The 16,483-nt window shown below is 39.7% G+C and overlaps 1 protein-coding gene across 1 annotated transcript; it reads left to right on the top strand.

Annotated features, from left to right (window-relative positions):
* The first annotated feature begins 3,684 nt into the window (after nucleotides 1-3,684).
* Nucleotides 3,685-6,648, top strand: LOC149208035 (disease resistance protein Roq1-like). The gene is made up of 3 exons (XM_089398220.1): nucleotides 3,685-4,575; nucleotides 4,909-5,178; nucleotides 5,266-6,648. Exons 1-3 carry the CDS (start codon nucleotides 3,685-3,687, stop codon nucleotides 6,646-6,648), a joined length of 2,544 nt encoding a protein of 847 aa, XP_089254346.1.
* The last annotated feature ends 9,835 nt before the right edge of the window (nucleotides 6,649-16,483 follow it).

The following is a 16,483-nucleotide window of genomic DNA, read 5'->3' as shown; positions in this document are numbered from 1 at the left end:
ACCATTTTGATCCTATGGGAACTTTATTTGCAAGTAATTTTGTTAATTCCCAAGTTTCATTTTTCATTATAGAATCATATTCTTCTTTCATAGCTTCCATCCATTCTTTATGATTTTTAGCTTGTTCATAATTTAAGGGCTCAAAAACAGCCATTACTTGAGACATGAAGACATAATCTTTATACCTGATGGGGGCTTGAATCTGTCGTGTTGACCTTCTTAGAGGTTCATTACTTTGTGGAGTGCCTTCTCCTTTTCTTCTCTATGGAGTGCCTTTATCACTTCTTTGTGGACTTTGATCCCTTGATGGGTCTTTTGGAATGTCCATGTGTTCTAGTTCTTGGGTTGATTCCTCAACTTCTTCTTCCTTAAAGTTTTCATAAGAAGACTTCCTTGTATTATGTTCATCTTCATTTATTTGTTTATCTACATGCTCATGAAATATAACATCTCTACTTGCAAAGACCTTGTGAGTACTTGGATCATACATTTTATATGCTTTTTGATCAGTGCAATATCCAATAAAAATACATTTGATGGTTTTGGCATCTAACTTTCTCCTATTCTCTTTAGGAATATGAGCAAAGGCCTTGCATCCAAATATCCTTAAATGACTAACTTTGGGTTTAAAACCATAATATGCTTCAAATGGTGTTTTGTGCTCAAGATACTTAGTAGGGCTTCTATTTTTAAGATATACAACTGTATTAATGGCTTCAGCCCAAAAACTATTAGATAGTCCTTTACTTTTTATCATACTTCGAGCACATTTAACTAATGTTCTATTCTTTCTTTCAGCTACTCTGTTTTGTTGAGGTGTATGTGGCACTGTAAATTATTGCATAATTCCATTTTGTTTGCAATATTTGATAAAAATTCCTGAAGTGTATTCACCACCTTTATCTGATCGAAGAATTTTAATGTTCTTTCATATTTTCTTTTCAACCATATTCTTGAATTCTTTAAAGTATTCAAACACGTCACTTTTGTTTCTTATAAAGTATACCCAGGTGTATCTAGTGCTATCATCAATAAATATAAGGAAGTAATATGCTCCACCAAGTGACTTAGTTTGCATTGGACCACATACATTAGTATGCACCAGTTCAAGTATTTCACGTTTTCTTCTATTTTCATGCATAGGAAATTCTTCCCTATGTTGTTTTCCTAGTGCACAACCTTTACATTCAAAGTGTTCACCCTTAATAATTGGAAGACCTTTTACCATCAATTTCCTTTGTAGTAACATTAGGTCATTATGATTTAAGTGCCCATACCTTTGATGCCAAAGCTCTGTAGTTGACATCCCTGTTGATGCCAAAGCTTGATGCCCATTCTTTATTACATCCAACTTGTATAAGCCTCCAACTCCCATTCCTTTTGCAACAACCTTGTAGTTGTCCTGCACATCCTTTACCAAACAATGTGATTTCACAAATTCAACTTTTAAATGTTGATCTGTGATAGTAGACACTGATATTAAGTTCTTCTTTAATCCAGGAACATACACCACATTTTGAATTTGTTTTTCTTGTCCATTAGGCATCATAACACTTATATTACCATATCCTTTAATTTCATGTGATCTATTATTTCCTAAATAGATGTGTCCACCCTTATTAATCTCATGATAAGTATCAAACCAATCTTTTTTGCATGACATATGGATTGATGCACCAGAATCTATAAACCAAGCATTATTATCATCAGTTTCTACTGATAAAGCAGCATTGGACACAAACAATTTAAGATTGCTAACATTTTGACTAATTGCTTCATCAACATAATTTCCTAAATGCCTTCTTTGTTTAAATTGATCAGACCTCCTTTTTATGCAATTCTTAGCAAAATGATCAGGTTTTCCACAGTGATAACACACATCATCTCTACTGGATTTGGCATTTGTCCTTGGTAAAGGGGTACCTTGAAATGATTTTACCTGTGGCTTTTTGCCTTTATTTTTCTCCCACTGTTTACCTTTGAAGGACTTCTTCCCTTTGGCCATCAATGCTAAATCTGAATTAGGAGAATTCTGTTTAATGCTTCTTCTCCGCTCTTCTTCCTGCATAAGTATACCTGCCAACTCATCAAAAGTAGGAGCCTTCTCTCTAGCTGAAAGACCAGTTATAAACATTTGATATTCATCAAGCATTCCACTTAATGTCACAGTAACCAAGTCTGTACTAGACACTGATTCACCAATGTCACCTAGTTTATCTTTTAGATCTTTAATTCTAGAAATGAAATCACTAACACTTTCATTTTCTTCCATCTTAATTGAAAGAAGCTTACTCTTTAAATATAATATTCGATTTGTAGTCTTCGTCTCATACAAATTTTTGAGAGTGTCCCATGTCTCCTTGGATGTTTTGCACTCTCTAATGTGTAGAATAATGTTGTTCAACCGTCATCCGCAAAAGCACCTTTTCTTTGTTTTCTGATCGCTCCCAATCTTGAATTGCAACATCTGTGGCTTGAGGGGACACTGGCTTAACTTCAGCTCCAGACACAATCACCCATGTATTGTTGCCTTCCATCAAAGTCTGTGACTTAAACTTCCAATTTGCATAATTTTCACCATCTAACTTGTTAGAGTCAGATATATAAGATTCAGCGAATATATTAGTCATCCTTAAATACCGATCACCAAGATACAATTTTTTTTACAAATATAAACCCTCAAGAATAAAATTTAATCAATATGTGGCTGCCTTTCTTTCTTATCCTTGACCACTGGTTTTAGCTTTACAATTACCATGTGCAAAATAGACACACCTTACAAGAACTTGTTAGAAATCCGAGTTTTATCCCGCTGTTCCTCTTCTAATATCAAATCAGGATTATGGAAAAGACTAATTTCATTCCTTAAATTGCCTCATACATGACAGCAAACGATACTATAAAAATCAACACAGTTACTGCAATGAGTCTGAGCGATTTTATGCGACTTGAAAAGGGTAGGTAATTTTGTATTATTCTACTCCAGTACTGCACTTTGCTAAGGAGACGAAATTACTTATGAGAAATAACATTAATAAAACTGAATGAAACTCGCACAAAAAAAAATAGTTAAACACAAAACTTCAAATGGGCGCTTGTCCTTCTTGACAGCCCTTGATGTTGCAAACGCAGCTCAGCGAACAACTATACTTTTAGAAGGATTCACAAAAGCAGGAAGAAAATAACATACACATCAATATTTCAACCAGAGATACGTGTTACCTCGAGACAATGGACATACAACACTCTGCTCCGCAGTAGTCTACACACCAACAGACCAAATCGCTGTCTCACAACTCAACCAACGCTCTTTCAACAACGCTCTAATGAATTTCTCTGTCCAGTCGCTCCAGCTTACACCACCGAGCCCTCCTTTGCACGGCTCACCAACACCGAGCTCACAGCTCTTTACCAGCACTCAACCTCACACCTACTCTGATACCAAATCAGAGAGCACAGACTCAAACACATAAACACAGAACTTAGAACTTAGAACTTGCTTTCATTTGCTGATTGAACAGTTATTTATACATGACATAGATCTTTTTGGAGTTCGATGGGGCGGTGGCTTCTTCAAGAAGCTTGCCCATTTGTTAATGAATTCTAGAAACTCCATTTAAAACATCTGCTGAATTCTAGCCACTGTAATAATGTGGGTAGTTGGAATTAGTTCCTTCCAACAAAATGACCCTCGCAAAAGCATTCTTTAACAGCAAGAGGTCAGAGTACGATCGATGTTCTTTTCTGTTGGATGTGAGAGAAGCTTCTTTAATCGAGATGCAGAAAAAACTTGTGAAGTACTTGATTCCGTTGGATCCGAAAATAGACAATATTGCTGATGGTATGGGGCAACTTTCACGTTATCTGTACGGTTGTCAAGGTCTTATAGTTTTAGACGATGTAGATAATGTTGAGCAGCTGGATGCATTGTTTTCACCCATAAAGGCCGTCCTTCGTTCTGATAGCTTGATTTTACTTACATCCTGCAATAAAAATATTCTTTCAGGAATCAAAGAGCCAACCATCTACGAGGTAAGACGCCTTAATGCACAAAAATCTCAAGAGCTTTTTTGCTGGCATGCATTCCACCAGCCTCGTCCCGTTGTCGGATTTGAAGAAATGGTTGGAGAGTTTTTGTATGAATGCAAGGGATTGCCCTTATCTCTCAAAGTGTTTGGTGCACTACTTTATGGAAAAGATGACTTGAAGTATTGGAAACAGCAATTGTGCAAAATATCCAAAGTACTTCCCGCGGATATTCAAAACCGGCTCAAAATCAGCTATGACAGTCTCGATCATCAGGACAAACAGATATTCTTAGACATCGCCTGTTTCTTGTTAGGAGAGAACAGGGATACAGCCATCAGAATATTGGAGGGATCGGGTTGGGAAGGATCACTGGGTCTTGTGAACCTCGAAAATAGGTGCCTTGTCGAGATAGACAATAAAAAGCGTTTAAGAATGCACCATCATCTGAGAGACCTCGGCAGATTTTTGGCGAACAAAGAACCCCCTGGATGTCCTCGGCGACTTTGGCCTGGCAGCCTTTCTCACAACGTGTTCCTCATATCATCTGTACATGTCTCACTCTCTAACTTTATGCTTGTGTGCTCTGATTTATTTTTGAGGTGTCTCTTTCAGTATCTGAGTATATAAAAACACATTTTCACAGTTCATTCTTATATTCGAAATTCTGGATTTAAATTGTATATACCAAACCAAAATTAAGTAAGATTATTAAATTTTTTCTATACTTTAGACTCTGGAGTGTCCACTCCGCACCATTCATAGTGTTTCTAGTTTAATTCCACAAATTCTACTATAATATATAGGTTTTCAAAATTTTGATGTGTTAAACTTGCAAAGGTGCCAATCTTGTTTCTAATAGTTTTCATTAACACAATTTAGGTGCGTGGAGTTAGCATTTCGGAACAAATATCTCGCCAATATGAGGGGTTCAGCGATCGTTCTGTCGATATGTCCGCGCTGCAGTTGCTGAGTGCCGAAGGTGACTGTTTGGGAAGCATATCCAATATGGTGGAACAGTCCGACCTTAAATGGCTCCGCTGGGATCGCTGTCCGTACCGCTCGCTACCTCATTGGATTCCATTAAGGAATTTAAGAGTTTTAGAAGTTGCCGGTGGGCAATTGGAAACATTGTGGACGGATACAAGTAAGGTAGGTTTCTGCAAAAAGTTATTTTAGAAAATTTGTGTTGATTTTTCACCGTTGGACCTGGATTAATTTTCCTTGACTGAATTGCAGGCCCCATTGCAGTTGAGGGAGTTAAAAATTGGTACCCTTTTACGCTTTCCAAGGTCTATAGGGCAGTTGAAGCACCTGGAAAAGATTGAACTGGAAGACGTTATCCCAACATTGCCTGAAGAATTCTTCGATCTCCGCTCCTTGAAACATTTGAAGGTCAGTACAAGAATGGAGCGTTTTCCAGATTCTATGGGGAAGTTAACGAATCTTCAGCTTCTTGACTTGTCTCATAGCATGGATTTGCAATCGCTGCCACCTTCCTTTGGCAATCTAACGGAACTTCAACATATTAACTTGAATGGTTGTTCGAGTTTGCAATGGCTGCCACAGTCTTTTGGGAATTTAAGTAGACTCAAACATCTCTGTTTGGCAGGATGCTCCAAGTTGACCCTCTCCAGTGAAACACTTGGAAAAATCAGCGCTCTTGAAAGCTTAGACTTTTCACTTTGTTACAAGATGGAAGTATTGCCTCCCCAAGTCACACATCAGCCGTTCCTAGAAGAAATAAGTTTGTCTATGACAATGTTAAAGGAATTGCCGAGTGATATTGGGAACCTAATCAATTTGGAAGTTCTGAAATTAGATTGCCCTTTGTTGGAAACGCTGCCCCCTTCGCTAGGTAACCTAAGGAGGTTAAAGGAACTGTATTTTGATTTCTGCCCCAAACTAAAATGTTTGCCAGACTCTGTTGCAAGGTTGAATGAGTTGGCAATATTGGTAATAAATTGCGCAGTAATAGAGTATTTACCAGTAGGCGTTATGGGGTTAAATAATCTTGAAAGTTTGAGCGTAAAAAACTGCCCGCTGCTCGAGATGCCGTTTTTCAGTGTTGAAGATGTTGAAGGAAGAAAAGAGGCATATTCCATTGACAAGGGCTTGCTTGGACTCAAACACCTAAACCTGCAGGGGACGAAAATAAAGAAATTATCCTTTCCTCAAGGTGTTTGCCCAGACCTTCACCATCTCAACATCAGCTGTTGTTTGCAATTGGAGGAGATTGGAGTACTGCCCATAACATTAATTTCACTCAACTTGAATGGTTGTACTGCATTAAAGAAAATAACAGGGCTGTGTGGTCTTGTTAAGCTTCGACGCATGGACATCCAACAGTGTCATCAAGTAGAGGAGTTACCAGGTCTTCAAACGTTGATATCTTTGGAGGAGTTGCGGGTATCAGGTTGTTCCAGGCTGAAAAGCATACGGGGTTTGGCACGGTGCACAAATCTTCGCATACCAAGTTCTGATGATCCTAGTGAATGCGATTGTACAGAAAAGAATTTGTTCGAAGATTTGAGGTTGTTGAAAAAGGAGTTGCGTGCCGGCTCTGCTGTCCCAAACTTTCCCAAATTTGAAGATGAGGAGATTGCAGATCTGCGTTGTTGACATTGGAGCTACCAGATTCAGAGCAAAAACTTGCCAAGACAAGTTCTCCAAGAACAAGGCGTTTGAGGTCCGGTGATCCCTGACCACCCAGAATATCAACTATTAAGATCAATGCCAGTCACAGTATGCTGTACACATGGTTTTTTTCTTGTGAACTATATTATAATGAAAGTCCAAATTTTTTTTGGCGAAGTTTCTTCTTAAGTTTGTAACGTGTGTAGTAGTTCTCAGAGCATATATAGTCTTCCCTGGTATTGGACCACACGACCTGTAGGGACCAATCCTCCCTGGACCACATCCTTGGGCCTTTCTTGCGTTGCTTACGTGTGGGAAAATGAATGTCCTGATGCTTGAACGGATACTAAAGGGATACATTATTAATACAGCCAGGGATATCTTGCTACTGAGCGATGGTGGATATCCTTGCAAGGATTACAAGCTTGGTTCAGTTGCATTCTAACCGTTTTTTGGGGGAAATGCCTGTAGGTTTTATTAATGCAAAGCACTTTTAGGAGCTTTTTCTGAATACTAATTAGCGTATTAGTCAATATATAATCCCCGAGGATTGAAGTGTCTTCAATATCCTGACACATAGTCTGGATGAAAATTTGGAAACCCAGGAGAAAATTTGAGTGCACCATATAAACTATAATGCAATTCTGCCAGGTATATTCCACAAACTAAGTACATTGGTTGTTCAGTATAAAGCCAGGTTAATGATACATATTATAAAACAAATGTATTAAGAGAAAAAGTAATTTCACCTCCAAATTATGTATCAAAGAGGTATCTTCATTTGACTGCATTCAGATCCTTATATTACTCAAAGAACCATTGTTCCTTGAGGCTTGAACTCAACCTATTCTGAGTTGAAGTACTCTTTAGAAAGAGTATGTTCCTTATGATATTACGTGTGCCTGCTTATCAGATGAACCATTCATTTTTGAGAATTGCATGTTTAAGGTGAAAATCCTTCCCCGCGAACCACGACGTAGTGTAAAACTAGAATACGATAGCGTGTTCATTACTTAGCATCAATTCTGCAAATCCAAATGCTGCAGCTGCAATAACTAATCAGTATCGTGAAGCAGAGGCCTTATCAAATTGTTACTTAAAGAAAAAATGTTGATAAGCCCATGCGTTATCTTCAAACCGCTATGAAACATTATGAGATTCACAATCAACGCTGGCAGTTTCAAGGGGACGTTTGTTGTAGCATAGGTTCAAGTTCAACAGCAATGTTCTCCAACACATTTCCAGTTATTTAGGTGGCCTACATGACCTACCAAGGTTCAAGTACCTTTCAATAATTTTGTATTTTTTGCCTTGATAACCACAATTGCATTCAGGTGAATTTCAATTCTACCATTCGTATCCCCCATAGCTGGAGAAGTGGGTTAGGCAAAACAAATTCAAGATATTGTGAGCTGAGCAATTGTTTAAACAAAATTGAAAATAGAAAATCATGAAATCAGGGATGTGAAACTTGCGTTCATCACTTATGTCTTTTCTTCTCTTTATCCCGATTCCACCATAGAATCCCCTTGCAACTCTGGCCCGAGGCTTAAATTTACAGCGCCTAATCTATCTAGAATTATTGGTAAATGTTAATTCTCCCGGGGTTCCAACTTCCAAACACCAATTTTCGAAGTGATGAGTAGATCACTAGTAAGAAGCAATCTTTTTCCCTCCCACTCTGGAAACAAATCACCGCCGAATTCCTCTGCACTCTAGCCTTTCCTCACGATCAAGTCCAAAATCAATCTCAAGAAAACGATTTCTACTTTCTGGGAAGATTCAAGTCCTGTTGTGATCAATTGCCATGTAGAAGCATCTAACATACTATTTAAATAAGGAAAATTCGGCCGCTTTACTCTTCTCCATGTGAAAATAGGAACATTCAGCATAATCAAAAAATTTAGACTAAACGAACAAAAAATTAAGTAACCACATGATGTAAATCGTAAGGCACACGTGCTAAACAAAGGTAAGCTAATTGAATCCCACGCTGACCGATTTCCTATTGCTATTTTCACAAAAGCATCACACAACGACCACAACTATCTTCTCCAAAACCGAACGGAACCCCTTGTACTAAATGTGATAGTTACGATAATTAAGAAGTGTAGTTGTTGGACGGGCTTTGTCACGCCCCCAAGCTTACGGTGGTCTTTCAACCGTGCCGGCGAGGTGTGGCACCACCAAATACTTTTTTTTTTAACAATACTCGTGCACATGGACTACGCCTAATTCACTTGTCCTTACTTAGTTTGTGTTTCGCAACCAAGTAAAATACATTTATCCTTTATACTTAATGAAGCCCATTCTCATTCATTATCCATATGCAATTAACCAAGAACATCAACAATTGCAAACAAGTATAAAGGGAGGAGCAACTCCCGAACAGTTTGCCCAACAATAATATATTATAACAATTCTTCAATAATACATCATCAAGTATACTTGGCAAAACTCCAAGTCTATACTTAGAATAATTTACAACCAAGGCATAGACAGCCTTTACAATTCATGTGCCAACCTCATACGGTAGGAGGGTGCTCACCCGAGACACCAAGAACTCCACCTCTAAGTTCTGCACAAAACCACCTCAAAACCGTACCTCATCACCTACACCTGACTCCCGGTAAAACTGCGCACTTCCTCCTTAGAGCGCATGAGCTATGCGCATCTCCAACTGTTTCTGCGCCCTTTTTACCCCTTGTCCAATGTGTAGAAGAGAGATGCGAAGTTCGCTGTCCAAATGAGCTCTTGCGTGCATCAATATATACACAAGTCTGCCATAAGGTGAGGGTGTGTACAGCCTTAAGGCCGACCCCCTAAAACATGTCATAACGTCCATACAACACCAAAGTGTATGTCGGCCTTTGCCATCGTGCAAAGCCTTTCCAACCAAGGTATAAACCTTTCGCTCCATTCATTATTTCGCTAAGTGTCGTGCGCTCTCATGTGTATCGTCGCACTTTACCGTCACATATGTTCGGAGGTTCGTCGCACTTTGTCGCATAAGGAGTGCCCGCCCGTCGCATGTCCGCCCGCTCGTCGCACCCGTGTGCGTCTGCCGTGCCGCGCGCCCGTCTCTCGTCTGCCCGAGTTGCGAAGACCTTACATCCTCCTCCACCTGAAATTGTTGTCGTCCTCGACAACATACCATCTCGGTAGCTCTCCACCAAGATCATCATCAACCATGATGTCGACTCCTCCATATAAGGCAAACATCCCTGCAACATATATAAAGCTCCATCTCCATCATGTCTCACCTTAGCAACCGTCTGTCACCAAGATACTCCATACTAATGTATGTCATATATCAGATGTCCATGATCATCGACCACCCTATCACAATCTCCTCATGCTGCTCTCTATCACGAAAGGTTGATCCCTCCAACTCAAGCTACATGTCCACCGCAACAATGTGTCAACTCCATCATATCATCATTACCATGTGCAAAACTGCCCATGTTATGTCAACAAGTGCTAACACACCTCAACCATGTGTCAACATCTCATCTCAACAATATATCAATAGTCATCTCGATCCATATGTCATCATGTGAACATCTGTCATGATACTCCAGCATAATGCCAACACATCTCTGTACACTTCGCGACCCCATGTCTGAACTAGTTGGGTAGCTAATCCAACCATCACGCCCAATCCATGAGAGTGAACATCCTCATGTCCTCATCAACTGTTCCTCAAACATCTGCCACATCCTCGACTCATCAAGAATCCATAATCCACAATCCATGCTTAGGTCCATGGAAACTCCATCCATCTGCAACATGTCATGATGCTTGATGCCAAGCCATCCCTGCATCATCAATCATACCTGCTCAACATGTTTAAGGACTCACTGCCATGAGCAGCTAAAAATGAGCCCCATCTTCTTCTTCCATCTAAGAAGATGTAGAGGGAGTAGAGCCTGAAGGCTTTCCCTCACTAATCAACTCAATCCATCTATCAGGATCCTCAACCTCCATCCTTTGTAGATATGCTTCCCGGTCTTCCTTCTGGACATTCGGTCTCACATACACCTCATCAACATCATCATCATCATCTTCTTCCAACTCTAGCCTTCTTGACAAATCCAAGATGCTATCTGAAAGTGATCTAATGACCAATGACTGCTCCACAAGCTTTGCCTCAATAGTGGACAACCGCTTGTTCACCTTCTCCTTATCCTCCATTTGCATCACTCCCAATTTACAATCAGTCTTTTTCACACCAATGGTTGGAACACCAATGGGTACATCTTCCCTTCCATCATAAATGTAGAGCTTTCTCAAATGTGGTACAACCATAGCCTCAAATTGTTTCATGAATTCCATCCCTAATACAGCTTCATAGTCATCAATCCGCACTATAGTGAAGTCCACCTTCCCAGTCCATTCACCAAGTGTAGTGTCCACCTTCTCAGCTATACCAAGAATCTCCATAGGAGGAGAATTCATTGTTTTCATTTGTGCCTTTACCGGTACAAACTCCAGCCCAATTCTTCTCGCAGTATCTTCACTCATGAAGTTGTGAGAAGCCCCACTATCCACCATAGTGAGTATATCAGCACCTCCAACCTTCATCTGAACATACTCCAATCTGTTCCTTTCAGGATCTCTCCTAGAGACCACTTCCGTAGTAGCAGAAGCACCAAGTATCTGCATCATCCCCACAGAAGCACCTTCATTCTTTCCATCAGATTGTGCAATAGCAGCCACCTTTGGTTTAGAAGGACAATTCTTCACCGTATGTGGACCAGCACAAATCCAACACTTCAAAGGTTTCTTTGCCTTCGAACTATCATCTAATTTCGAAGCATCTTCCTTCTTCTTATCTTTCGGTTTTTCAAACTTCTTCTTCCTATCATCAGAAGTCTCATCATAATGTTCCACCAACCTGTCAACAGCAGCAAAAGCTTCTTCAAGTGTCCTAATCTTCTGCCTCTTCACTTCATTGCGTGCCCAAGGCTTCAATCCAATAACGAAGTTGAACACCTTGTCCCTCTCCGCCATGTCAGGAAGTTCCAGAGCTGCACTTGCAAACTCCCGCTGATATGCTTGTAGGCTTCCGGTTTGTTTTATGTACTTAATCTTCATCCTTGCTTCCCATGTTTCATCCTGAGGACTGAAATGAGTCTGCAAAGCTTTCTTCATAATCCCACGAAGTAATGTCATCAGCACTACCATTGGCAATCTGATCTAACCTTCTTCGCCACCACATCTTAGCATCCTTTGTTAAGAACTGAGCAGCTACCTTGACCTTTGTCTCATCATCAGATAGACCCAATTGTTCCAAGTATTGCTCCATGTCCCATAGAAAGTTGCCAAGAGTCTTTGCATTCCTTGTGCCATCATAAGATTCTGGTTCTTTGACCTTCACATGAGGTACTCCTCCACCTGAATTGTGCCTCACTGCCTTCTTCAACACCGCTATCTCATCATTGGCTGTGTCAAGAGTTTTCCTCAAGTTCACGATCTCTGCAAGACCTTGATCCCTTGATTCCTCAACCTCTTTGACCCTTACTTCAAGTTGTGTACACATAAGATCAGTGTACTCATACTGTGCTCGGAGTTCATCATGTTGTGTTCGGAGTTCTTCAAGCTCTTCCTTGGTCTTCAAGTTGGTCTCTTGCTCTTTAGCAAGCAAGTCCATCTTCTTATCCCAAGAAGTCTCCAAAGCCTCCATCTTTTCAATCACCTTTTCAATGAACCCAAGAGTAGTATCCTTCATCATATGACTAGACCCAGCCTGAGAATCAGTTGCCATCTCTAACAACTTCTTACTCTTTTGCAATCTAGTTTTGACCATTCAACAGCTTCACCAAGTCACCTGCGATTAGAACAAACCCTTGTTCCACTTCGTGTGAAACGGTTTCCTTCACCTGCAGTACCTGTCAAGTTTCCAAGTGTACCCACACTTGCACTTTGTCACGAGCAACCCTGCTCTATCACCAGCTCCAACCGAGCTCTGATACAAACTTCACTTTGGTGAAGTTGTGTAGCAGCTTCAACCTTCAATACCCGGATCAGCTGCTCTGATACCAACTGTCACGCCCCCAAGCCTACGGTGGTCTTTCAACCGTGCCGGCGAGAACACTTTCTTTTTAACAATACTCGTGCACATGGACTACGCCTAATTCACTTGTCCTTACTTAGTTTGTGTTTCACAACCAAGTAAAATACATTTATCCTTTATACTTAATGAAGCCCATACTCATTCATTATCCATATGCAATTAACCAAGAACATCAACAATTGCAAACAAGTATAAAGGGAGGGGCAACTCCCGAACAGTCTGCCCAACAATAATATATTATAACAGTTCTTCAATAATACATCATCAAGTATACTTGGCAAAACTCCAAGTCTATACTTAGAATAATTTACAACCAAGGCATAGACAGCCTTTACAATACATGTGCCAACCTCATACGGTAGGAGGGTGCTCACCCGAGACACCAAGAACTCCACCTCTAAGTTCTGCACAAAACCACCTCAAAACCGTACCTCATCACCTACACCTGACTCCCGGTAAAACTGCGCACTTCCTCCTTAGAGCGCATGAGCTATGCGCACTCCAATTTCTGCGCCTTCTTTTACCCCTGTCCAATGCGTAGAAGAGATGCGAAGTGCTTGAGTGCTGTCCAAATGAGCTCTGCGTCCACCAATATATACGCAAGCTGCCATAAGGTAAGGGTGTGTCCAGCCTTAAGGCCGACCCCCTAAAACATGTCATAACGCCCATACAACACCAAAGTGTATGTCGGCCTTTGCCATCGTGCAAAGCCTTTCCAACCAAGGTATAAACCTTTCGCTCCATTCATTATTTCGCTAAGTGTCGTGCGCTCTCATGTGTATCGTCGCACTTTACCGTCGCATATGTTTCGGAGGTTCGTCGCACTTCGTCGCATAAGGAGCGCCCGCCCGTCGCATGTCCGCCCGCTCGTCGCACCGATGTGCGCCCGCCGTGCCCGCGCGCCCGTCGCTCGTCTGCCCGAGTTGCGAAGACCTTATAGGCTTGGGTGAGCTCTAGCTCTATTCTCTGGGCATTCAGACCACAGACAAGTTATATTTTGTAGCTGTCGAATGCTGAGGTAGGTTTGTGGTTTAGATGCCATTCTTGAGGTTTGTGCCTTACAAATGGTAGACAAATAAGGAAAAGAGTTTGTGGTTTATGCCTTACAAAGGGTAGACAAATAAGGAAAAGAGTTTGTGGTTTAGATGCCATTCTTGAGGTTTATGCCTTATAAATGGTAGACCAATAAGGAAAATAGCAGTTTATCGAGGCTACAAATTTGTCTAAAAAATAATGGTTTTATTTTCGCTAAAATCTGATAGAAAATTTGGGAAATCTGAATTACAACTATCAAATTTCAAGATTTTAAATGCTCATAAGATTTTTGATAGTGTTGAATCCATTTCCACCATTAAAAACAATTAAAACACTCTTATAATATTTATTTTTGGAAGAAAAAAAAATACAAAATTCCAGCTAAAATTTTAAATGCTCAAAAGATTTTTGATAGTGTTGAATCCATTTCCACCATTAACAACAATTAAAACACTCCTATAAAATTATTTTTGGAAAAAAAAATACAAAATTCCAGCTAAAAGTAACTTTCTGACTCCGCACACAACACAGGAAGGAAAACCCAGTGTCCGAAGGCGTTCTTTAAGGCGACGGATCCCCGCCGACCTTTGTCCTCTGTTGAAGGCCACTCACAACAAGCCATGTGTCTTGCAAAAGTATGCCAGGAAATTTCTTCTTCCTTAGCGTGGTTGCCTCGACTAGGTCAAGCAGTTGCACCATGCGGATTTGGGAGCTACACAAGCTGATATGTCCAACAAGTGGACAATGGACAGTAAACGCCGAATTCAATGGATGGGCATTGCCCAGTGGGAAATTTTGATGCGAGGACGTGGCTTAAGAGTTGCATCATTACTTACGACAGCTCCCTGGTCGCCAATCCACATCGGAGTCTAACCGTTCCCTCTTGGTAAACGGCATGGTCCGTTACCCCGCCGACGTTTGTGTAAAAAGAAGAAGAAGAATTGGTGCTGGAGAATTCCATGCCAGTGCCAAGGCAACAAGACTCTCTGTTGTCGGCATTCGAGGCTAGTAAATTAATGATAAATTATAAAATAAGTCTACTACCTCGCTATATATATATATATTTATATTTGACTACTAAAGTCTATAGTCTATATAAGTGTACATATTCTATTTCTTTTTGAATTTAAACTTGTAAATTTTTATATGAAAGCATTTGAATTTAAACTTGTAAACTTTTATATGAAAGCACATGTCCTTAATTGTTAGGGCCAATTAGGTTATATTATATTATTTTGATAATTTAAAAAAAAAATAAAGAATAAATGTCTTCTATAATTTTAAAATAAATGAATTTGGTTTTATCATTAATTTTTCATATTGATTTAAAGGTTAAGTGCATAAGGGAAACTCCATGATCTCGAAGGTAATACAATAATTTATTATGCTTGCGGCTTGCAAATGTCTCTAATAATCTCATCGAGGCTTATTCATTGTGTCAAGGCCTCTCCATTGCAAAGGAAGGAGGTATCGAATCAATGATAGTTGTAGGGGATTTTATATTGGTAATCAAAGCAATGACCAATCAAGCTAACCTTGCGGGGAACAAATTCAATTCCCTCATTTTTTAAATCAAGTGCTCTCTTCCTGAATTTGACTGAGTCATATTTTACCACAACAAAAGAGAATTGAATAATGAAGCAATGCATTGGCCAAAAGTGTCATCCTCCCTCGGCCTTGGTGACTTAATAAAAATTGGGACCCAAGGCTATAGCCTAATCCTTCGACTAATTAGTACAAGATTTCAAGCCTCATTCATGGTTAATGAATATAGAGGATTGAATCCCCGCATGAAATACACGACAATGTCAACTCTTCAACTCACTTAGTGTTGCTCATTAGTAGAATTGTTATGGCATTTATGGAAATGGGCATCTATGAATGAGTTTAGCGAAGAGATAGGGGTAACTTCGACACATGGGAGCAAGAATATTGAGCCTTTGGTTGACCTATGCAAAGGCTTTTGCAAAAGGAAACACTAGATCGCGCTAGTCCCCTTGTGTGGCTAAATCAAATCCTTTTTGGTCATTCATATCATACATCAAGTTGAGAAAAATTATCTTTATTTGGCGTTTGAATGATACACAGATTTATGACACCTTTCCAATGTCTTTATTGAATAATTATGTGTGAAATATTTATCCAATGTAGACATGGATAACTTTGATCTAAGGGATGTTCACAAGGTCCACTGTAAACATGAAGAAAAAATCAAGCCAATAGCAATTCGTTAATGATTATTTCTTCTAAACACATAAAGCTTAAGTAGGCCAGTGCCACACCTAATGCAAACATCATGAATCTTCTCCTTTTAGAAAACTGACTCTCTAGGAGTTGAGTACAATAGACTTCTCTCCATGGTTTTCTCTAAGTGAATGAATACTCTTTATTTAGCCTCTATCAACCTTGGCATTGGGAACTACATATAGGTGAATATATTTATCAAAATTGTGACCCAATGGAAATTGAATTACGTACACTTCCCTGAGTTTCTTGATTTCAATGAAGAATTTAAGGTTCTACAAGTGCAAGGGAGTAAATTAAAAACATTATGGGAAAAGGAATCATAGGTAATTAATGATTTGTTGAATTAAAGTTCATGTGTTTTAGCTATTGACATATTGATATTGTAGCACAGGTCTCCAATCTATTCTCAATATTTTCTTTTGATAAGAACTATAACCCATTTGTAATTTTCTTGCAGTTCAC

The sequence above is a fragment of the Pinus tabuliformis genome, chromosome 1_2, assembly GCF_031772625.1.
Source record: "Pinus tabuliformis cultivar Carrire ecotype Pingquan chromosome 1_2, CPIR1, whole genome shotgun sequence".
In the NCBI taxonomy this organism is placed as follows: domain Eukaryota; kingdom Viridiplantae; phylum Streptophyta; class Pinopsida; order Pinales; family Pinaceae; genus Pinus; species Pinus tabuliformis.
The sequence above is the reverse complement of the archived record's forward strand: the minus strand, read 5'-3'. Positions and strand labels throughout refer to the sequence as shown.

Bases quoted from the DNA above. Each gene is read 5' to 3' on its own strand.
- LOC149208035 (XM_089398220.1), top strand. From the start codon at position 3,685: ATGACCCTCGCAAAAGCATTCTTTAACAGCAAGAGGTCAGAGTACGAT. The intron at 4,576-4,908 runs GTACATGTCTCA...AACACAATTTAG, and splicing joins ACGTGTTCCTCATATCATCT to GTGCGTGGAGTTAGCATTTC. The intron at 5,179-5,265 runs GTAGGTTTCTGC...ACTGAATTGCAG, and splicing joins TGTGGACGGATACAAGTAAG to GCCCCATTGCAGTTGAGGGA.